A 23,614-nucleotide genomic window follows, 5' to 3' on the forward strand; every position below is an offset into this window, starting at 1 on the left:
AATTGAACCTTTTTTACACACAGAAAATTAAAAAAAAAATCTTTCCTCCTCCCTTCCCCCCCGCCACCCCCCCCCACCCCAGATTATTTGCAGGTGTCTTCCCTCGAATGGCAGCCATCAGTCTGGGAGGTTTCATCTTTCTTGGTGCTTATGACCAGACTCGCAGCTTTCTGCTGGAACTTGGCAGAGAGAGTCCATGAATCAGAGACGGCCCCTGCTTTCAAGAAAGGGTCCTGCTGTGAGAACTGTTTCCCCTCCGGTGAGCAGCTGTTTGGCCATCTAAACAACAGAACGCAGCGCTCAAGTCCAGTTCTGCTCAGATTACGACATGGAGAACGCATCTTCCGTGCTGCAGGCTGGCCGGGATGACGTCATCGGCCTGGTTCCCAGAGTTCAGAGAGAAAAGGATGTCCACAGCGGTACTCTGAACAATTTTCTCAGAACCCCTTAATAAATAAGTGTGGCAACGCTGAGTCCAGGCCCTTTCAGAGCCTTCGTTTGATCTGTATCTGATCTTTCATTTCCTGCCACCTGACAGTGGAATCAGCCAAAAGGCAGAGATGGTTATGATTTTAAAAGAATGGCTAGAGTAAGTAAGTAAAGGAAGGAGACTCGGGAAGAAGGTTGGGGGTGTGGGTGGCTTTTCTCCCCTGGGTTAACTCCGACGGCATCGGCTTACAGCCTGGTGTAAAAAGAACGAACTACATACAGGTGCTCAGCCAGCATCCTTGCTGGGTCACCAGGCTGCTGGTCTTAATTACCCTCACATTTCACCTATAAAAACAATTGTATTCTTTTACAGAGAGGTGTCCGGCGGCCCATGTGGTGTGTGAGAGAGAAACCAGTCGCAGCCCAGTGACTAGGTGGGCCCAGCGGGCTTCGCGGCAGGAGGGCCGTCACTGACCTGGCTCCTCTCCACTTCAGACCCAAAGCAAGGGCCGGGCCGGCTTTGGAAACGGGGTGGGTTCATCATTCCTAATCACTAAGGTTTGTTGCTTGGAGTTTTAAGCTCAACACTAGAAATCAAAGAGATGAAGAAGTGGGAAGGTCACCATCTTGGAGCTCTACTAATAAGCTCCAGGTGTTAGAAAAATTCAGAAAGCAATCTCAGGAATCTAGTGGTGTCATGTTTTCCCTGGAGCTACGGGTATATATACCATTCTGCTTTGACTAAAAACTTTTTTTCCTTTTTGGGGGTGGGGTGGGGGGGAAGGTACATACTTCAGGCAGGATGACTCCCTTACAAAGGCAATCTCTGGAATTAATTAAACAGGATGCAGCAATGCTGGTTAACGGAGGTATAAAAATAACCCCACCACACACTTAACATTTTATAAATGAACCTTTATTAAAGACACTTCAATGCCATTTGTTAGACACTTCAATATTTTACATGTTGCTTTTCAATGTACATTGTACCAAAATTTCTATAAATAAATAACTTTGTACATAAAAGTAAGTAATACTTCCTCTTTCACATTGCCTCTCAGAAGCAGCAAATTCACATATTTTGTGGAAGTAAGAATCAGTTAACTGTTGAGAACAAAATTGTAAATGTGCTTACCTTTTGGAACAGTGATGACATCTGACAGTGAAATTTAACATAGGTAAGTAACCATTCTGTCAGTACCTCCCTTCAGCTTTTTGGCCAAAGGAACTTTGCTTTCTGAGATTTTTTTTAAGGACCTTGTTTCAATGTAATTTTTCCTGAAATACACATTGGCACTCCCAAGATGGTTAGCAACAGGTCTCAAAAAAGTGCAAATATACCCAGAACCCGGGTCAAGGGCTAATCGCTTAGAGTCCAAGCCCGGGTCCATCTGTGCGAGGGAAGGAAATGGACAGGCCTGCTCTGCACCCTCAGTAAAGACACGCTAGCCCTGAAAAGGAGGGACTCGGTTTTTCCTCCCCCAAGGCCAATGTAATATTAATTATATCGGCAGAACTAAAACAAACATCGCTATTGAAAAATCCACAGGTACCAACACCAGCAGCCTCTATCTATCTAATTAAAAAGCCTCAAATGACCATCGAAGGATCCTGACAAGACCACATTCGCCTTTATCACAGAAGGAAGAAGAAAGGCAGTGCTTAATTGTTCGAACCAATTGCTTGTGGTGGATTAACAACCTCCATTCCACTTGTTTGTTAGAGAAGGAACTTAAACCTATGAGAAGTCCATCACTGCAAAGGAACATGACATCTGCCCCTCTGGGCTCTACGGGGAGGTCACTGCGAGGCCATCCACACACAAGCAATACTGACATGAAGTTACTTCCAATGCCAGTGGAGTCTCTGCCGGTAAAACACCCGAGGGGGTCCGCCCTCCCAAGTGCAATACCAAGCCAAGGACCTTCGCTTCCCTCCCACCCACCAAAAACTCCTGCAAACAAATGTGGTTTGTAGCTCCTAGGAGCTCCATCCATGCATTAAGGCACCAGAACTATCCCCACCCTCCAAAATTAAACAGCAACCTGGTATGAAAAATAATATTGTCAAAATTGTACAATTTTTTTTTTCTGTTAACCATGCACTAAAGATTAAAATAGCCTCTGTAAAAGATACATATAATATATATGCCATCTCTGCAAACTCTTATGTACAAGGGTATCAAATACTTTTCTGCCTTTTGTACACAATAGCCTCTTGCATTTCTGTGCTTCAGCTGCAAGTCCTTCAAACTGCTGACGCTCCCCACGGAGGTGGAAACTATGTACAAATTAGTGATGCTTGAAGCCGCCAGGCTCCCTCACAGCCTCACCCACCTCTCCGTCCTGTAGACATCGACGCCACAAGAGCCGAGGTAGACAAAGCCTAGCTTTTGGGTGCAAACAGCAGCGGCGCGCTCCGTCTCCCGGGCGGCTGTCCCGTCACGGGTGTGGACTCAGAACCGGAGTCACAGGCTTGGGGGAGGTGTCCGTTGGAAAGAAGCAAGTGCTGGCCTTCGCTGGGCACGTCGGGAAAGCCCGAGGCAGCTTCTGTGAGCTCAGGCTTGCCTGGAGTTAATGCACACGAAGGCTGCAGGTCTAAGGGGTCCAGCTCACACAACCGCGCTATCGTCCAAGAGGAGGCCCCTAGAAGGAGGAGAAGGAACAGGCCACGTCAGCCCCCTCCGGCCCGGCCGAGTCCGCGCTCCCCGCCACCTGCCACTGCCTCGGAAGACAGTGCCACGTTACCTTTCCCATCTAGAGGCGCCACTGGCTTCTTCAAGGCTGCCAGCATTCTGTCGTGGTTACTGGGGTAGAGGGACCCCCTGCAGTGGCCGCGGGACCCGTCAGCTGCCCCGCTGCCCCGAGGCTGTGGAGAGCGTGGGTGGCCGCTCGGGCTGGGCTGCAGGCTGCTCAGGGTTCCTGGCTGTGTGCTGTCTCTGGGCACAGGCTGAGGACAGAAGGCCCGCTCCTCGGAGTGACTGTGCGCCTCGGTGCTGCAGTCGCCGCACACTGCTGGGCCGCCGGGCTCTGCAGACAGAGCCGGAGACGCGTGAGACCCATCGCCACGCAAGTCTGCATCCCACGCAGAGGACAGGCTGCTCAGCTCTGCGGCCGTAAGGCCCGAGCCCTGCTTTGATCAACTCTGTAGCCAGCCCCCCTGCCAAGTCTGTTCACAGAAAAAGGACTTGGGCAAACACCGAGCCATTAATGAAGAACAGAGCCCTTCCACGTTGAAACGTTTCAGCTTAATTTCTTAATCAGAGCACGAAGTCATACACTCTGATCTCAGGGAACAAAAAAAATCCCACTTGCGTGAGCACGCACCATATAGTGTCAGAAGTCTTCTGAACAATTAGAAATTTAGCCTCACAACGGCCCTGGTGAAAAGGTACTCTGGTTTGGGCCTTAACCCTTTATTTCAGTCAGTCACTTACAAATCTAGAATACTCATGCTCAGGCTTAGCACACCATAGTTTTATTTAAGAGACATCCTCTTCTGGAATTTAAAAAGAGCCAGGCCAGAGCTTCCTGTTTATGTATTGAATGCCAAATTCTAAGACAGCCTGACATCAATTATGTCTCCCCCCACTTTCACTTAATGAGTAGGTCAACCCAAACTTTGATTTCAAGAGCAAAATACTTTTCCTGACGAAAGCCTCTCATACCCATCATTTTCTGTGGACCAAGTGTGCCATCGGCCTTCTCCACCACTTTCCACTGCTCCTTCGTGTACCCGACGCAGAGCTTGGGCTGCCTGCACATAATGCCGTGAGCTTCCACCTCGGGAAAGAGGCCTGCATCGCTCGGACAAACACCTGCAACAGACTCCCACACGGTTAGACACTCCGGCCTTAGTCCGCACTTCACAGGAAGCCGTGAGAACGGGCAAGGCCGCCAGAACGGGGACATTTTTCAAAGTGTTCTTTCCAGTGCTGGGTTATCGGGCTAACCAAGAGGTCCAGCAGGGAACCTTTTCGAATACTGCCTTCCCAGCAGGCAGGCCTTTCAGCATTCAGAGCCATGACGGTGAGCAGTTCTTGGCAAGGATAAACGTGCCCCTAACAAACAAGGGCTGCTCAGCCTCCCCTACTCTTGGGGGCACTTTGTACCCTGAGAGACTGGAACAACAGACCTGGGCGCTTCCCCTGTGCAACGAGTGGCTTGGTTTCAGTACCTGTCACGTCCTTTGCTGCTCTTATCTCAGGCAGTCCTACCCTATTCGGACTAGGAGTCCCACCCTCTCCCACCCTATCCCAATACGGTGACTTCCTGGGGGATGGGGATTTTAAAACCTTGCAGAACTTGCACAGGTCAAGTCCAAAAAAACCCAAGGGAAGGCTTGAGTCATCCAGCCTGCCAGGTCACTACATATGCTTCATGTGATACCAGGCAGCTGCCCCAGGCCGGAGCTGGCAGCAGCCCCAGGGGTCGCAGCTGCACCGAGGGCTGAGGCCTTACCGTTGCTCTCGATGTGCCCATTGGCCTGGTGGCCACCCTCAGTCCTGACCATGGTTTCCTGTCGGTCAGAAAGGGTCCCCTGAGAAGAGAGGTAGCTCGGAACGTCTGGTGGCACGATGGTTTCATCTGCAAGGAGACAGGACAGTCAAACACCAGGGGTCCCAATCCTTCGAGGTGACAACAAAGGCAGACACAAGAGACCCCAGCAGCCGCTGTCAGGCTGTGCAGAGACACCCTGTGGAGTCTGCGCACTGGAGAAGCCCTCCCAGGACCTGCTCAGCCTGACTTCACATCCAGGTGTGAGAGGTGTCCGAGTCCGCACAAGACAAAGCACAGTGATGGGAAAGGAGACAGAACTAAGAGAAGAAGGGACCTGTGAGGTCACTGCAGCAACAGTCTACCACGTGGCAGCAAAGCAAGTGCCAAGGATGCCTCAGAAAACTGCAGAGTTCATAGTGTATTTGAGAGTGTTCCCATTCTAATGTGCAATTCCTGAAAGATGATAGAATGGTGTCATCGAGACCAAAGCCTCAGCTGTCCCGAGTGACTCCACATTCCCAAAGGTTCTAGAGGAGTTCTGGATATACTGAGATTCTCAAAGAAGCCTCTGGCCCTGGCCTCCTTCACCAATGTCCCTGCTTTTCCCCTTCCCTGTGAGTCGCCGCCGCCGCCGCCAACCTGTGTTAGTGACACTGTACTCCTCACTCTTCTTCCTGGTCTGGTAGATGATGCACACCCAGACCAGGGACGTCAGCACGATGCTGCACACCACGGCGATGGTGAAGATGCCCACAGTGGTGCCGTCCTTCCTGCAGCCCGGAGTGGGCAGGACGCTCAGCTGGCTGTGAGCGCGCTCGGTGCCCAGGGCGTTGGACATCTCGCAGGTGTAGCGGCCCGCATCTTCCGCCACCACGTTCTGAACGACCAGCAGCTGGTTGCCGGGGGTGAAGTGGTGCCGTTCGGTGAGGATCAGGGGCCGGTCCCCCTTGAGCCAGGTGATGCGGGGTGGAGGGCTTCCAGTCGCTTTGCACTGGAGAGCCACCGTTTCTCCCACGGATGCCACGCGGTCCTCCAAGGGCACCGCCAAGGACGGGGTTTCTGCAAGAAGTCAGTGGAGGTCTTACGGTTATTCTGTGGGCCTCGGCTGCTATACCTCTGCCTTGTCTCCTGGACCAAGGAAAATCCAAGACATCAGTGAAATGCCATCTAAGATCTTTTAACAGAGTGGCAAGCTTTTCAGAAGATTTTCTACCAGAATGACTAAATCATTACTATTCTGGGGATGAACTAACCTCCAGCCACAGAAACCCCTATGGTTCCCAGACTGCCCTGTGACAGGCCCAAGTTTATCCCTGACCCAGAGCAAATCCATCCTGCCCGATTAGAGGGCAGTTCTATAGGTAGAGTGTCTTATACCTAAGCCCGGTAAAGACTCTTCTGATCCACTGGCTATCTTATTTTTTTTAAAGAGATGGAACTACTTGTTTAAGAAAATCTTAGAAGCCTAAAATTTTAAACAAAGAAACAGCCTACCACAGTCACCTACCACAATCACCTAGGCTTCACAGAACAGTTTGAGAGAACCTTGCCTCTAGGTACCTAGGATAAGTAAGAAAATCTCTCCCTCTCACACATACACAGATGCGCGCACACACACACACACACACACACACACACACACATTCACACACTCACACTCTCTTCTCTCTCAGTGTATCTATAGTCGAACCTAGGACAGTCAGGGTGGCATTCGCTGAAATGGAGCCGGCCGAGTTCTGGGCGGTACAGCTATAAACCCCCATGTCATCTATCTTCACATCAGTGATGAAAAACACATCGTCGTCTGGCATGACATGCATGCGTCGCTCACGAGCAGCGGGGAAATCTGTGCCTCCATCCTTCTGCCAGGCAATCTGGGGGTTAGGGTGGCCAGTGGCAGCACATTCAAGGCGGGCCATGGTGCCAGTCCGGATGGCAATGTCGTGGGGCATTTTGGTGAATGATGGCAACACTGCAAAACAGAAGCACACAGGGTCGAGTTTTTAGAAAGCTGGAATGCAAAGGCCAGGAGTATCTTCTGTCAAACTGACCTTCCCCACCACTGCGAGTGAGTTCACCAGCCTTCATGCCAGCATCTGCCCAGAACCACTACTGCCCCCTGTAAATCAGGAGCTGAGGTTTCCAAGGGCCGCCCGGCTTCTCCTACCGGGGAGGGGGTGGGTGGAGGAGCAGTTCCATCAGTCTCTCTCATCACACGCCCGAGGCTGGCTCTCACCCCCTCAAATGTAAGGCTTTCCTGAAACATCTCCCTGCTGTCCGTCATGTCGTGATCAGTCTGTACAGGGATATCCCCTAAATGCCAGGGCCTGATACTTGCCTGCCTTAACACCCGGAGAGAGCCTAGGAAACAAGAATATCTGCTCCTGCAAGATGCTATGACAGAGAGGAGGTGACATGCCTTCACCCTGGGGAAAGCAATGGGATGGCTCTTCCCTCTTGAAGAAAACTCATTTAGGAGCAGTGGTACCGGAACCGTATTCCTGTATACACACGAGCGGAAAGCATTCCACCAGCTTATTTATCCCAAATATTCCCTGAGACAGTGCTAAGGGTCCAGCCAAATGTCGGGCGTCACTGCTGTACCCATCAAGGTTGCTTTGGTGGGGACTCTCAACAGTTCCCTGAGCTTTTGAGAAACAGTGAGGACTCCTTCAGAATAAGCCAAGACAACCGGTCAATGTGTGGTAAAAGTGTGGGATTTTTTTGGGGGTCTGTAAGGGCTGAGAGACGAGGGCAGTTCTGGCACTTTTTAACTGTAATAATCAAGAAAATCTTGTTAGATTACTGGGGCAAGGGGTTAACTGCTCAAACTATTTATCTCTCTGTCCTTCTACCCTAAACTCACTACCACAAACAGCCCTGAAGGAGCCATCGCAACAGGCTCTAAAGCTGGCTGCCGAGTAAAAATCCTTGTCAAACACCCACAGACCATTCTGCTGTCAGGCTGGCTGCCCTACCACTGCCGGACTTGGCCCCGCCCAGGCTGGCCCCAAGGCTGTGCCATCTCCTCAAAGGGCATCAGCTTCCCCAGCATCAGGGTATGCTTGGAATCTGGATACCAGACATCCTGGATTAAGGAGGAGAATAAATGGAAAAAAAAAAATACAAGGTTTGGGGCTACACTGTCACTTGACATAATAACTGGATTAAAAAAAAAAAAAAAAAAAATCACCCAAAACGAAGAATGCAGTGAGAATAACCCTACAATCTACCACACTTGTTCTGGGCCCAAGCCAGGTAACAGTACAATACAATAATGTCCCGGTGAAGCTGGTGTGTCTCCCGTCTCAATCATTTCCACACGGATGACAGAACAATCACGAGTGTGGCTCTGCAGAAATCTTACACCCCAATGGCGAGACGGCACGTGCATACCATTCACAGTGAGCCTAGCCTTGTGCGAGTAGGTGGAGCCGAAGTGGTTGGTGATGACACACTGGTAGCGGCCCTCGTGCCCGAAGGTGACGCGGTGCAGGTGCAGGATGGTGGTGTACTCCATCACCTCCCCGTCCTGAGCACGGACGTGGGCGAAGTTCTCCATGTCGGCATTGGCCAGCCCCTCGTTGTCCTTCTTCCAGGCGAACGTCATCGGGGAACTGCTGCTGCTGGCGGCCGAGCAAGTGAAGCGGACATCCTTGCCCACCACAGCTGTGGTCGTCTCCGGCTGGGTGATAATCTGTGGCTTGGGTACGTCATCTGGGGTGAGAAGAGCCAACTGTAAGTCACTCAGACTTCCAGACACAGGGACCAGCTGCTGTTCACGCGAGGGAGAAATTGAGTCAGACCCGAGCAGGGACCCGTCCTTTCGGGGTCCCTGTGCACCCTCAGCGCCACCCAACACTGTCAGGGACTTGCACCGTGGCTGTCTGACCGTATCCAATTACAGATCCGTGAAATGGTGATCCCTCTACGGTCACGCTCTTCGATTCAGACACATCCACCAGTACTCAGTTATCAAAGCAATGCGCAGTTTTCATGAGAAGACTACATACACAGATTTACTCACTGTCACACAAGACTCACAGAGTCAACCATGAATGCAAGGGCCTCACCCACAAACTTTACTCCAAAGGGAGTAGGGGATGAAGTACTTCCAGAACGTCAGAATAAAGACTTCTGAAAATCTGTACCTCCTATTAAAGCAGTGAAAATATAAGCAAAAAATTATCACAATCAACTTCTTCGGAATCTTAGAAACTAGCTAAAGGCTAGAACAACCCATGAAGTGTTAATTCAAGAAAACACCTGAATCTCGGGAAGAAAAGTGAGCTTTATGGCATTATAACCTACCTGAAGTCCCATCCCTCTCTCTCCAGCTCTACAGTAGCGTTAAGACTCAACAAGCCTAGCAATCAATGAGGGGGGGCATGGTGAGCTGGGCACGCCCACAAAAGCTGCATCTTCGGGGCTTGCGTTTATTTGACCTGATACAGTTTGCTCAGCAAGGGAAGCCCTGTCCCGGGGGCATGTGGTAAAAATAATCAGCAGTCAGTGCTGAGGCAGAAGTATCAGTTGGAACCACTGACAGGCTGGCCAGGAAACTGCAAAGGAAATTGGGTGAATGAAATGTCATCAGCAGGCTTTGAAAAGGGCAACATGTTCCCGAGGACCGCGAAGGCCACCTGCATGTGCAGCGCTACGTGTATGCCCAGGAAAGACCCCAGAGGGTCCAAATTTCTTCCCTGTGACCCTCATCGAGGATCAGTGCAAACAGGAAGTGATGGCACACCCCCAACACACAGCAGAGATGCTGGGCAAAGGACAGGAGGCCTGAAGTAATTTAAGGACTCTGTCCAATCATTAGCTAACCACTAAGCCAACCACAGAGGGACTAAAGTGGCTGCACAGAACAGATTTTACAACATTTGTCCAGGAAAGTCACTAAACAAGTAAACTGTAACAATAAACAGAACAACAAACCCCAGGGGAAGACACAGGGAAGATCTGATTTCCAGAGTTGCTACACTACTTAAAACACTCTTTTATCAACATAGAAAAAATAGAAAAAAAACACGCAGTCAATAGAAACTGACCTTGAGGAAGTCCAGATCTTGTACCTACTAAAAAAAGACTTTAAATTGGCTTTATAAATATGCACACAGAACTAAAAGAAACCACGTCTAGAGGGAAGTATGTAAATCCTTTCCCACCAAATAAAGAATATCCAGAAAGAGCTAGAAATTGTAAAAATAAACCCAATATACATTTGGAGTTTAAAAGTACAATAACTGAAATAAAAAATTCACTAAAGGAGTTCAACAGCTGAACTGAGCTGGCAGAAGAGTCAGGGAAATTGGGACAGGTCAACTGAGGTTATCCAGTCTGAGAAACAAAGAAAAAAGAATGAAGAAGGTGAGCAGAGCCACCGAGACCGGTGGGATACCATCAAGCATAATAACATACAAATAATGCGAGTCCAAGAAGGAGGAGAAAGAAAAAGGAACAGAAAGACTATCTGAAGAAATCATGGCCCCAAACTTCCCAAGTTGGATGAAAAATTTACATCCACACATCCGAGAAGCTCAGTGAACACCAAATGCAATCAATTCAAAGATCCACACCTAGAAGCTTCATAGTCAAACTGTGCAAAGACAAAGACAAAGAATCTTGAAAGCAGCAAGAGCACAGCAACTCTCCACACACAAGGGATCTTCAATAACATTAACAGCTGATGTCTCATCAGAAACCATGGAGGTGAGAAGGCAGTAGGAAGACATGCTCAAAGTACTGAAACAGAGACTGTTAACTAAATTCTATATACAGCAAAACGATCCTTCAAAAATGAAGGAGAAATTACAACATTCTCAGATTTAAAAACAAAAAACCGGAGAGAATTTACTGCTATCAGACCTGCCCTACAAGAAATACTAAAGGGAATCCTTCAGGCTGAAATGAAAAGACGCATCAGTAACTCCACATAAACAAAGAAAAAACACCATTAAAGGAACTACATAGGTAAATACGTAAGAACTTTTGTTTGTGACTCTCTTCTAGTCCTCTTCTTTGAGGAACTCTCTTCTGCTCCTCTTCTTTGAAAATATCAACAAAATTGAATAATATGTAGTTACAGTAGGGTAGGGAAAAGAGGAGAGAAAGGAGAGAAGACTCAAATACTAAAATCTAGAATCAAAGAAAGGACAATACTACCAACCTTACAGCAACAAAGAAGAATACAGGGGAGTACTATGAGTAACTGTACACCAACAAATTAGATAACCTGTCTGAAATGCACAAATTCTGAAAAAGACACAAACTGAAAGCTGACTCAAGAAAAAGAAAATCTGCATAGATAAAACAAGTAAAGACAATTTTAAAACTTCCCACAAAGAGAAGTCCAGAGCCAAATGGTTGGTGAAATTTACCAAACATCTGAAGAATTTATCACTAATCCTTCACAAATTCTTCCAAAAAAGAAAAAAAAGGAAAAAGAAAAATAGATGAGGGGTGAATATTTCCTAACTCCATTCTATAAGGTAAGTAAGTATTACCTGATAACAAAACCAAAAAAACCCAGAAAACTATAGACCTTTATGCGTAAACATGCAAGAATTCTCTACAGTCAGTAAAACCAAGAGCTGGTTCTTTGAAAGGGTAAACAAAATTGACAAACCTCTGGCCAGACTCACCAAGAAAAGAGAGAGGACCCAAATAAACAAAATAAGAAATGATAAAGGAGAAATAACAACCCATACCACAGAAATACAAAAAACCGTAAGGTAATACTATGAACAAATTCATATATGAATTTGGCATTTGTATATGCCAACAAATTCGACAGCCTAGAATAAATGGACAAGTTTCTAGAAACATACAGCCCACCAAAAAGGAATCAAGGAGAAACAGATAATTTGACCAGATGGATCACTAGGCATGAAGTAGAATCTGTAAAAAAAACAAAAACAAAAAAACTCTCTACAAACAAAAGTCCAGGACTAGAATGGCTTCACAGGCAAATTCTACCAAACATACAAAGAAGAACTTATACCGATCCTTCTCAAACTCTTCCGAAAGATTGAAGAGGAGGGAACACTCCCAAAGACATTCTATGAAGCCACCATCACCCTGATACCAAAATCAGACAAAGACACTACCAAAAAAAGAAAATTACAGGCCAAATCTTTGATGAACAGCAATGCAAAAATCCTCAACAAAATATTAGCAAACTGAATGCAACAACACATAAAAAAGATAATACACCACGACCAAGTTGGATTCATCCCAGGGTCACAAGGATGCTTCAACATACGGTAATCAATCAATGTGATATACCACATCAACAAAGGAAAAGACAAAAACCACATGATCATCTCGATAGATGCAGAAAAAGCATTTGATAAAATTCAACATCCATTCATGATAAGAAATCTTACCAAAGAGAGGGAACATATGTCAACATAATAAAAGCTATTTATGACAAACCCGCCACTGAGTATATAATACTCAACAGTAAAAAGCTGAAAGCCTTCCCACTAAAACCTGGAATAAGACAAGGATGCCCACTCTTACCACTTCTATTCAACACAGTGTTGGAAATCCTAGCCACAGCAATCAGACAATAAAAAGAAAAAGTATCCAAATCCAAAATGATGCAACCCACAAGGGCTTAACTTCCGAAATACACAAACAGCTCATACAGCTCAATATCAAAAAAACAAACAACCCAATCAAAAAACGGGCAGAAGACCTAAACAGACATTTCTCCAAAGAAGACATACAGATGGCCACCAGGCACATGAAAAGATGCTCAACGTCGCTAATTATTAAGAGAAATGCAAATCAAAACTACAATGAAGTACCAACTCACACTGACTTGAATAAAAAAAGACCTTCTGTAAGCTAAAAAGTAAATACTTGTTTGTTAATAAATTATAAGAAAAAAATCTTAACAAACATACTAACAAACCAGGGCTTCCCTGGTGGCACAGTGGTTAAGAATCCACCTGCCAATGCAGGGGACATGGGTTCGAGCCCTGGTCCAGGAAGATCCCACATGCCGCAGAGCAACTAAGCCCGTGCACTGCAACTACTGAGTCTGCGCACCACAACTACTGAGCCTGAGTGACACAAGTACTGAAGCCCACGCACCCAGAGCCCATGCTCCGCAAGAGAGGAGGCACCGCAATAAGGAGTAGCCCCCGCTCGCTGCAACTAGAGAAAGCCCGTGCAACAACGAAACCCAACGTAGCCAAAAATAAATAAGTAAAAAATAAATAAATTAAAAACATAAATTAAAAAAAAAACAACAAGAAACTAACAAACCAAATCCCATAACATATAAAAAGATGTTATACCATGACCAAGTTGCATTCATCCCAGGAATGCAAAGTTGTTTTAACATCCAAAAATGTAATACACCATATCAGTAAAATAAAGGGAAAAAATCACGTGATTCAACAGATGCAGAAAAAGCATTTCACAAAATCCAACACTCAACAGGGCTTCCCTGGTGGCGCAGTGGTTAAGAATCCACCTGCCAATGCTGGGACACAGGTTCAAGCCTGGGTCCGGTAAGATCCCACATGCTGGGGAGCAGCTATGCCCGTGTGCCACAACTACTGAGCCTGCGCTCTAGAGCCCATGAGCCACAACTGCTAAGCCTGTGTGCCACAACTACTGAAGCCCGTGCGCCTAGAGCCCATGCTCCGCAACAGGAGAAGCCACCGCAATGAGAAGCCCGCGCACCGCAACAAAGAGTAGCCCCTGCTCGCCACAACTAGAGAAAGCCCGCACACAGCAATGAAGACCCAGCGCAGCCAAAAATAAATAAATTTATTAAAAACAAAACAAAACAAAACAAAACACTCAACAAATTACAAATAGAAGGGAAATTCATCAACTCAATAAAGGTCATCCATGAAAAACCCACAGCTAACGTCATACTTAATGGTGAAAGACTGAATGCTTTTCCCCTAAAATCAGGAAAATGACAAGGATGTCTACCCTCATCCTTTCTATTCAACATTGTACTGGAGAACCTGGCCAGGGCAATTAGATAAGAAAAAGAAATAAAAAGCATTCAGATTGGAAAGGAAAAAAACTACCTTTTTGCAAATGACATGATGATCATATATATAAAGAAAATCCTAAGGAATTCACTGAAAAACTATAGAACTAATAAATGATTTCAACTTAGTTACAGGATACAAAATCAACATAAAATTCAATCCCATTTCTATACACTAGCAATGAAAATTTAAAAATGAAATGAAGAACTCCATTTAAGTAGCACCATAAAGAAAAAACACCAACAGGAATAAATTTAGCAAAAGAAATGTGAGACCCGTATAATGGAAGCTATAAAATTTCATTGAAAGAAAGTGAAAAAGAGCTACAAAAAGATGGAAAGAGATCACATGTTCACAGATTGGGAAGACTTAATATTATGATGGCAATACTCCCCAAATTAATCAAGAGGTTCAATGCAATCCCTATTTCAAAATCCCAGTTGTCTTTATTGCATAAATGACAAGCTGACCCCAAAATTTATGGGGACATGGGAGGGAACCATAATAGTCAGAACAATCTTCAACTAGAAGACCAAAATTGGAGGACTATGTATGAGCTAATAAAATTGTACGACTCTTAGAAGAAAACATAGGTGTAAATATTTGTGACCTTGTCTCTGGCAATAGTTTCTTAGATATGACATCAAAAGTACAAATGACAGAAGAAAAAAAAAAGAAAGACATTGGACTTAATCAGAATTTAAAACCTTTGTGCTTCAAATGTCAAGAAAATGAAAAAAAAAAAAAACACCCACAGATTGGTAGAAAATATTGGCAAACCTTATATCTGATGAGGATCTAGTATCCATAATATATAAAGAACGCTTATAACTCAACAATGAAAAGACAAATAACCAACTAAAACATGGGCAGAAGATTTGAGTAGCCATTTTTCCATGGCAGATATACATATAAGTCCACTAAGCATGTGAAAACATACTCAACATCATTAGGCATTAGGGAATTGCAAATCAAAACCACAGTGAGATTGCACTTCACATTCACTAGCATAGGTAAAATTTAAAAGGCAGTACCAAGTGTTGACAAGGATGGGGAGACATCAGACTCCTCATACATTGTTGAGGGGCAAATGAAATAGTGCAGCCACTTTGGAAAACAGTTTGGCAGCTCCTTAAAAAGTTTAGCATGGGGTTACCGTATGACCCAGCAATTCCTTTCCTAGTATATAACCCAAGAGATTTCACACAAAAACTTGTACAGAAATGTTCATAGCAGCATTATTTATAATAACCAAGACGTGGAAACCACCTGATGAATGGCTAAATAAATGTATACCCATACAATGGAATATTTATTCAGCCACTTAAAAAGTAATGAAGTACTAAAAATACATGATAAAAAAAATTATACTAAGTGAAAAAGACTAGTCACAAAAGACTATGTATTGTAGGATTCCATTTATATGAAACATCCAGAATAGGTAAATCATAGAGACCTAATGTAGAGGAGTGGCTGCCAGGGGAAGAGACAGAGTGACTGCTAATGGTTTTGTGGTTTCTTTTTTGGGTGATGAAAATGTTGTAAAATTAGATAGTAGTGAGGGTTACACAACTGTTCCATATTCTAAAAACCATTGACTTGTACACTTTAGAGGGGTGAATTTTATATGTAAATTATACTTCTCTTTTAAAAAACACTTTGTTTAAATATACTTTCCTTACAATATCATTCACCTATTTAAAGTGGACAATTGCACGGTTTTTCGTATATTCACAAATATGTGTAACCATCATCACAGTCAACTTTAAGAACATTTTTCATCACCTCAGAAAGAACCTCTGTACCTTTAGCTATCACCCCTCTCCCTCCACCCCTCCCCAGCCCTAAGGAACCACTTATCTTTCTACCTTTACAGGTTTTCCTATTTTGGACATTTTATGTGAATGGAATCATATATAACATAGAGTCTTTTGTGACTGACTTCGTTCACTTAGCCTTATATTTCAAGGTTCGTCTACATTGTAAGACTGATTCCTTTCTATGACCTAATAGTAGTCCTAATTGTATGCCTATACCACACTTTATTTACCCATTCATTCATCAACTGATGGGCATTTGGGTCATTTCCACTTTTTGGCCAGTATGAGTAATGCTGCTATGAACATTCATGTACAGGTTTTGACGTGGACATACATTTTGCTTCTCTTGGGTATTTACCTAGGAGTGGAGTTGGCAGGTGATACCGTAACTCTACGTTTAACTGTTTGAGACACTTCCAAACCGTTCTCCAAAGCGGCTACGCCAGGTTGTATTCCCCTCCCCCAAAGGGTAGGAGGCTTCCTCACCAACACTTGTTGGTATCCGACTTTTTGATTCTAGCTAGCCTAGTGGGCGTGAAGGGGTTATACTTCCATTTTATAAAAAAGGAGTGGGAGATTCCCACAGAGCTTGAAACTTTGATCTCCTGCCAAGTGTTTTCATGATTCCCATTAGTACTTGATGATTGTTTGCGTTGGAGCCTGAGTGAAAATGTGGAGGTGGCTCTGAGAAATGTGTCAAGACTGCTGCATCTCAGAATACGCCAGGGTCACAGGCCCGAGGCTGGGGGCAGCGTGTCCCAAGTCCTGCCGTGCCTCATATCCAAAGGGAGAGATTATGCCCTGTGGTAGGAGACAGGACGGAGGTGCAGAAAGTGCAATTTCAGGGAGCTCTGTGACAACAGAATGGTCAGGGACCAGAAACCCAAGGAACAATGGATGGCACGGCTATTCCATCCTAGGCAATGGGGGGCCATGTGCACAGTGCCCATGAGAATGACAGTAAAGACAGCTGATTTGGCAGGGCTGCTACCACGTTGATAGTGTTCTTAAGGCTTCCTGCTGGACTGGGTCAGGAGAAAGGAAAGCAAGCCTGCTCTCAGAAGTGATGGAGGTGCTGGTGAGTGGGTGTGTGGAAGGAGGACACCTGTATGTTGATGTCAGCAGGCACACTGGCTACTGCTGTGCCCAAAAAGTAGGACAGAGAAGTGGACCACTGCGGTCCCCAGACCCTACGGGAGCCCCTGTTTGGGAATATCACACCCAAGGCTCAAGGCAGACCAGAGGGATGAAAGGCAGCAGGACGCACACCTGCCCAGCAGTTCCAGTCAGGCCCGGGAGTGCCACCCTCACTCCTGCTTAGAGCAGAAACCAGCAACAACTCAAAATTCATCTCGTTCTTTGAACACATCGTACTGAGCACGAGGCTGCGTCATCTCTATTTGAGTGTGGTGTGTGGTGCCTGTGTGCACGTACGTGTGAGGGTATATGTGTGTGTGTCTCTGTGTTCAGATGCTCACCATTTTCTGTGCTCTTTGCAGCCAAACTTGGATCCCGACCACCCCTGGTCCAAAAGATGGCAAGAGCTACATGCCAACAGTCAGGAGGAAAAAAGAATTTCAAGCTGCAAGTGCCGATTCCAGTGCTTTGGAGACACGGCAAGAGTGCAAGTCAACACGAAGGAATTATTTTTACTACAGCAACTGTTCTCCTGAGACTCATTCTTCCTGTATTTAACCTTTCATTCTTGGGGTTGGAAAGAAACACACAGGAAAACCCCAGCCTCCTATGCTGAGTAAATTCACAGCTAAATCCGGGCACCAGCGCTGTCTTGAAACAACACAGCCATCTTCCTGTAACTGATTATTTGCCGTGTAACTGAAGCAGCTCGTCCTCGCTCCTGATTAAACGCACGCACTCCAAGAACCACATAATGAGGCCACGGCACCGTAAACACGACGTGTGGTTTCAGTGGGAAATAAATTGTATCCAGCAGCTGATGGGTAACCATGGGCTAGGGTTGACTCTGATCACAGGAATCACTCCCATAGTGAAGCCTCCTGGCCTCCTTACCCTTTGTGGGGAAAAAAAAAAAATCACAAGGACAGTCTTACCACACACGAAAGCCTCTGGCGGCACGGCAAAGATGCTCCGGCCCTTCAGTGACTCTGGGTGGGCACAGGTGGCTGTCACGAAGCCCTGCAGCGTCCTGCCCAGCAGCCACGGGGGCAGCCACTGCAGCTGGCAGTCGCACAGGAAGCTGTCGCTGCTGATATGGCTGAAAGCAAGACAAAAGGGGCGTGTGAAGTGTGACCGCAAAGAAGGGGTACTCGCCTCTGTGCCCGGAATGACCCATCGCCGCCGATCAGCTTCTGCCGTGAAAGCCAGCAAGCTTGAACGGGAGATGCTCTTTCTTACGGTTCCTCTCCTGCGACCTAGAGCGGTGAGTACGGTCTACCTGGAGACTGTGAGAAAACGCAGCTTCTGGCTCAGTGGGTTAGATTCTGCGTCGCTAACAGGCCGCCAGGTGGTGCCGACTCCGCTGGTCTAAGGGCCACACGTCAAGCAGCAGCCACCTGGAGTTCACACGTGTTCCACGACAGCCACTGCGCTCCTGTGACCCCAGGGACGCCGTCTCCCGGCCTCTGACCATCCCACAGACAGGAGTAGCACAGCCCCCTCTCTGCTTTTTCCCACCCCCCTGATAAGCCACTTGGAGCGGCCAAGCTCAATCTGAGACTCCGATCTAGAGTCCAAAACAAGCCCCGAGAAGGGCTCCTTTTTCTATATGGCTGCTCTGTTTTTATTTGGCAGAGCTGCATGTTTTCTTGCATCCAAATGTCAGCCTCGCGGGCGTGCTCCCTTCTTGTTTGTGTATTTATCTCCACACCAGCGCTATTCAGGAGGCCGGCAGGATTCAGCTCCGCTCCCTAAATAGTGCCTGTGAGTTAATTGCCACTGCCCAGGGAGCATGAGAACGCACAACTTGGGTTTTGTGAGGCTCCAACCAAAACAGAGAATATTTTCTTTTTCATTTCTCAGCAACTGAGGATCAGCTTTTTCAACAGAAATCGGAATCGCCATCTCAGCGGACATTCCTTCCTGAGGAGTCACTTGAAGATAAGTCAGCTGAGGGGTTGAGCTGCCGTGTTCCTGGAAGACCTCGGGCTGTGCGCTCAAGAGCGGAGGTTAGCCTGGCACGAGGATGGACACAGGACTTATGACATGCGCTTCCCTGGAATAAACTGTCCCCGGTACATGGTGACAAAAAAGGGGTACCGGGATGCTCAGAAATTCCCAAAATGTCACATGGGCCAGTGTTAGAGCAATGGCCTCCCCCCATCCCCCACCATATTCCTCAGGCCCCTTTCTCGTTCTCTATTTCACTCTGGCCTTCTAATGAGCAGGGCAACCATCAAACTAGTCAACAGCAAGGCAGAATGAACCTGAAGGCAGAGAACCCAAGGCAGACGAAATTACACAGAATCTGCTCTTCGCTCCTGGTCCTCACTGTTCCCAAATGAGCTGGGCATTTTAACCAAATAATTTTGGGAAGTGCTCCTTCAAGACTGAAATAATTGAGCTCAAAGCCATTATAACTGGGATGCTTGCCCACATTAGACCTTACAATCAGCCCTAGGTTTTGTATTTGATGGGCGGTAGGGCTGTGCTTAGCGATACGTGCAGAGCGGCTCTGTTGAGGAGTCACTGTAGGTGGCGGACGGGCCCTCACAGCTGAGCGCGAAGAAATGGCTGAATCACACCCGCCTCTAGAGAGCTTCCCAGGGCAGGCTGTGTGTGGTGGTCGGGAAGGCTGCCGCCAGGCACAGGAGAACTCACGAGCCCAGGCGAAGAGTGGAAAGGGCCTCTCCCCCCGTCAGAAGCACCTACGGCTTCCCATCAAGGGGCATCTGATGTGCCTGCCCCTTTCCGCAGGAAGGCCTGGGCACTACACACGGAAGTCTAGGGGAGGACACTGGCCACTGGGGAGACTTCAGGCCCTTATGTCGGGGACAGGGACATATTTCATTTGAACCACAGGAACAAACTGGAGAAAACAAATTTGACGTTTATCCTTGATCAGAAATGTGTTTGGGGGCTTCCCTGGTGGCGCAGTGGTTGAGACTCTGCCTGCCAATGCAGGGGACACGGGTTCGACCCCTGGTCTGGGAGGATCCCACATGCCGCGGAGCAACTAGGCCCGTGAGCCACAATTACTGAGCCCGCGCGTCTGGAGCCTGTGCCCCGCAACAAGAGAGGCCGCGATAGTGAGAGGCCCGCGCACCGCGACGAAGAGTGGCCCCCGCTTGCCGCAACTAGAGGAAGCCCTCGCACAGAATCGAAGACCCACCACAGCCATAAATAAATAAATAAATAATTAAAAAAAAAAAAATCTGTGCTAAAAAAAAAAAAAAAAGAAATGTGTTTGGAAAGGGTTAAGCCTCACACCGTGCATTCAGGGCATTTGCTGGCCGAGCTCCCTAGAGAATTCCCTGCCTCCTCTGCATGAAACCCTCCTCACACCGAGGGGTCCAGACCTCAGAAGACGGCAGGTACTTTGGGTGGACAGAAGGCTGTCCTAAAGAATGAGTTAGGATGAACGGGACGGAGGGAGAGAAATGGAGGCACCCGGTGGGACACCGCCCTCCCCTCCACACGCACAAATCGCCTCCGAGACCAAGCCTAGGCCAGACGGGGGATCGTCGGTGAGCCCAGGACTCTGCAGCTTCCTGCAGCCAACAGGCACGGCCATTCTGGGCCCCCGCCTGCAGCCATCCCGGCACTCCGCTGGCTTATATCGCACATTTTCATGGTTCCAACGCCAAGTGTGTTTCTAATCATCGCTTGTGGAAATTTACCCAGAGGATGACTAAGTGCACAGCACAACCTGCCTTGATCCAGTGGGGGAAGAAAATGACCAAGTGGGATTAACCGTTTCTCCCATCAGAGGACTGGGCCCACGGCCAGCCCAAGCTGGGTACATGCAGCGATTGACGGGAAGCCTAGGCAGGGGGCCAAGGCTGAGCCTCCAGAACCACACAGATGCATTTGTGGGGGAGGGGATCCGAGCACCTGGAAGGGCCCAGTTAGTCCCAACTAGAAAACTGTCTCAGGAAACCTGAGTCTTTAGGAGGCCCAAAGGAAAATCTTCTCTCCCTGTCCTGCTCTCTTTCTCTCTCTTCCCTCTAACTGGATCTTTTTCACTTCCAGCATTTTATTTGGAAAGTTTCAAAGACAGAAATGCTGGAGGGAAATGCACCGTGAACACCCACAGACTCACCACTTTGTAAAATCTGAATATTTTGTGATACCTGCTTTATCACATATCTATCCATGTGTCCATCCTTCCACAAACTCCCGTTCCAAGATCAGGACCCTTATGAGAAAGGGCACCAACTCGACAGACTTGAATCTCGCAGGACACTAAATGTCGTGAGGCCAGGGCCCGTCCACCTCGCCTCCCCTCACTCACCCAAGGGAAAGTCACCGGGGCCTCTTCCTGCTTTGGTTTCCAACTATGGGGACCGCACCCCCCTACTGCCCCATTCCTCCCCTCCCCGCTGCCACCGAGGGTCCACCAGGATTGGCCGCAGGAACGAGGATGAGCTCAGGGTGTAAAGACGGCCACTGGCATGTCCGATTTTCTCAGCACTTGTAGGAACCCAAAGCTGCACCTTTAGGGAACTAAACATTATGGCTCAAACTCATTGGCTGCAGAATCGGATTCACGTACAGGAAGAAGAAAGGAAATTTGGGTGTTGCTACCTGAATACTTAGATGAGCTCCTCTGCCAGAGACTAGGACACAGGCAAGCTCTTCTCACCCTCGTCGCCCACGGGCCCACACGGAAAGTCTGCAGCGGCAACATCACGGCCTACAAATGCCACGGGGGCCCTGGGAACACACGTGGGCTGGGCGCCTCCTCACTATCCCATGGTACGTGTCACCATCCCACGGAGAGCTCTGCCCTGCTCACAGCCCACCCAGATCTTTTAAGAAGCCCCTCTCAATACAGGCCCTTCATTGTAGGCACCCCTAAAAGATGAAGCACTTGTCCTTGACATAATGAAAGGGATGATTATCCATTTTACAGAAGAGAGTTTGTTTCACATCATCCAGAGCAGCGGTTAGTCAACGACAGCCTGCAGGCCCACTGCCTGTTTTTGTAAATAAGAATTTATTGGCACACGGCCACACCTATTCGTTTACGTATAATTTATGGCTGATTTCTGCTACAAGAGTCAAGTTGTCATGGCAGAGGCCCTGTGGCCCAAAAAGTTGAAAATATTTACTGTGGCCCTGTAAGAAAAAGTATACTGACTCCTGATTCAGAATAAGCCCCCAGAGGGCATTTTTTTCAAAAAGACAATTGAACTTACAGACAACTATAAACGATCACAACTATTATATAAAATAAAGCATAATGCAATTAAGGCACTTCTTACTCTGAAATCCTCTACTCATGTTAACTGGGGCCACGGAATCCCGGGTACTTACAGCTCTTTAAGATTCTTCATCTTCACAAAGGCATCAAACTGGACAGATCTGATTGCATTCTCTCCAAGGTTCCTGAAAAAGAACATTCTTTACTTAGGCAAAGAAACTCCAGGTGCCCTTCAAGTCAGCCACGTGTTTGAGCCACGACGCTCAGGGATTTTTCCTGACAGCCCAGGCTTCGCCAACGAACCACAGGGACTAGCCAGACACCCGTGTCCTGTCCTAAGGCCACTGTAAGCGGCTGTTATTTCACCTACATTGACACAAGCCAAGTGGAATAACTCCGGAACGAGCCAGCCTTAAGGGTGGCATCAAAGCTAAGCCAAGGCCCGCTCAGCAAGTCAACAGGCAAAACTTTCCCAACAGAATTGTGGTCGCACTTGATTCAAAGACAAAATACCCTAAGAATCAAGTACTGGAGGCAGCCCCCCTCAGTTGGTGACACACGGACGTCTCAGGGCTGGCTCCGTCCTCTTCCTCCCGGGCTCTCAGAGGCGAACACACCAGGAGGAACGTCCCAGTTAAACCCAACGTGTACTCAGCACTGCTGCGCTGCTTTAGCAGTATAAAGGGTCCTGGTGGAAGTGGAAGGGAGCCCAGGGCCCGAGCAGGCCCAGGCAATGGGGAGGCCAGGCAGGAGGACGGTATTTATCTGAACACCGAGTGGCCATTTGTTCTGTAACCGTTTCTGGCATAGGCAAAACGAAGGCCAAAGTTGAAGCTGACTTATAATGAGAAGGAAGCAGCTGGCGTTTCCAAATAGCCTGTTTCTCAGTTTACAAAGATGCTTTTCAATTGCTCGCAGACTTCCCCGGCAGCCGCGTTTGGCAGGCCTGTGCGTCAGGGAAGGTACTCACAGGTGCTCCAGACCTTCCAGCCCCGAGAACGCTCTCTTAGCCACGGACTTGATCTTGTTTCCTGACAGAGTTCTGCAGTTTCCAAACATCCAGAAACAGAGGTGGGGTGGGAGCGGGAGGGAGAGCAACAAGGGAGGGTGGGGAGAAAGAGAACACACAATTAGGGTGGTGCTATCTGATAAGTCTGTCCAGGGAGAGGCAGGTGGAAATCTGACCTGTGCCGAGATTATGCATTTGAGGTATGCGGGCCCTCCCCCTTCTGAAATGAAATACTTTTATCTTTATTAGAATTTAACAGTGATGACAGGTAGGAATTGCATGCACTGTCTCGCCAAAAAGGCCCCTTGCAGTGTTAAGTGGAAATCACCTTGTCCAGCCCGGGCTCTCTCTCTCTCTAAGGACCACCCTGGGGGGAGTGTAGCCATAGTCCCACAGGGGAGAGAGAACTCATCACTGCTCCAGCGAGAGGAAGCAGAGTCAGGAGGAAAATTCTTGGAATTAAAAACTACCACCCACTTCTGAAAACT

The 23,614-nt window shown here is 47.5% G+C and overlaps 2 protein-coding genes and 1 long non-coding RNA gene across 5 annotated transcripts in view; 2 read left to right on the forward strand and 1 right to left on the reverse strand.

Annotated features, from left to right (window-relative positions):
* Positions 1-473, forward strand: part of SLC25A26 (solute carrier family 25 member 26) — a 141,201-nt gene extending 140,728 nt beyond the window's left edge. For all 3 annotated transcript variants that reach the window (XM_059940151.1, XM_059940150.1, XM_059940152.1), the window contains one exon: positions 83-473. In XM_059940151.1, the coding sequence (XP_059796134.1) occupies positions 83-200 (118 nt within the window). In that variant the 3' untranslated portion in view covers positions 201-473. The remainder of the gene's footprint in view (positions 1-82) is intronic.
* Positions 474-1,345: 872 nt separating this feature from the next.
* LRIG1 (leucine rich repeats and immunoglobulin like domains 1) overlaps positions 1,346-23,614 on the reverse strand; it is a 120,311-nt gene continuing 98,042 nt past the window's right edge. The window contains exons 10-19 of the mRNA XM_059940149.1: positions 23,088-23,159; positions 22,231-22,302; positions 17,847-18,010; positions 8,325-8,645; positions 6,619-6,900; positions 5,568-5,987; positions 4,890-5,015; positions 4,097-4,246; positions 3,177-3,458; positions 1,346-3,074 (exon numbers count right to left, since the gene is read on the reverse strand). Coding sequence (XP_059796132.1) covers positions 2,815-3,074; positions 3,177-3,458; positions 4,097-4,246; positions 4,890-5,015; positions 5,568-5,987; positions 6,619-6,900; positions 8,325-8,645; positions 17,847-18,010; positions 22,231-22,302; positions 23,088-23,159 — 2,149 coding nt within the window. The 3' untranslated portion in view covers positions 1,346-2,814. The remainder of the gene's footprint in view (positions 3,075-3,176; positions 3,459-4,096; positions 4,247-4,889; positions 5,016-5,567; positions 5,988-6,618; positions 6,901-8,324; positions 8,646-17,846; positions 18,011-22,230; positions 22,303-23,087; positions 23,160-23,614) is intronic.
* LOC132375138 (uncharacterized) lies at positions 1,496-23,172 on the forward strand. The gene is made up of 3 exons (XR_009505929.1): positions 1,496-1,607; positions 17,274-18,175; positions 18,775-23,172. It is a non-coding gene; the product is annotated as an uncharacterized LOC132375138 (long non-coding RNA).

Source organism: Balaenoptera ricei, chromosome 11 (assembly GCF_028023285.1).
Source record: "Balaenoptera ricei isolate mBalRic1 chromosome 11, mBalRic1.hap2, whole genome shotgun sequence".
In the NCBI taxonomy this organism is placed as follows: Eukaryota; Metazoa; Chordata; class Mammalia; order Artiodactyla; family Balaenopteridae; genus Balaenoptera; species Balaenoptera ricei.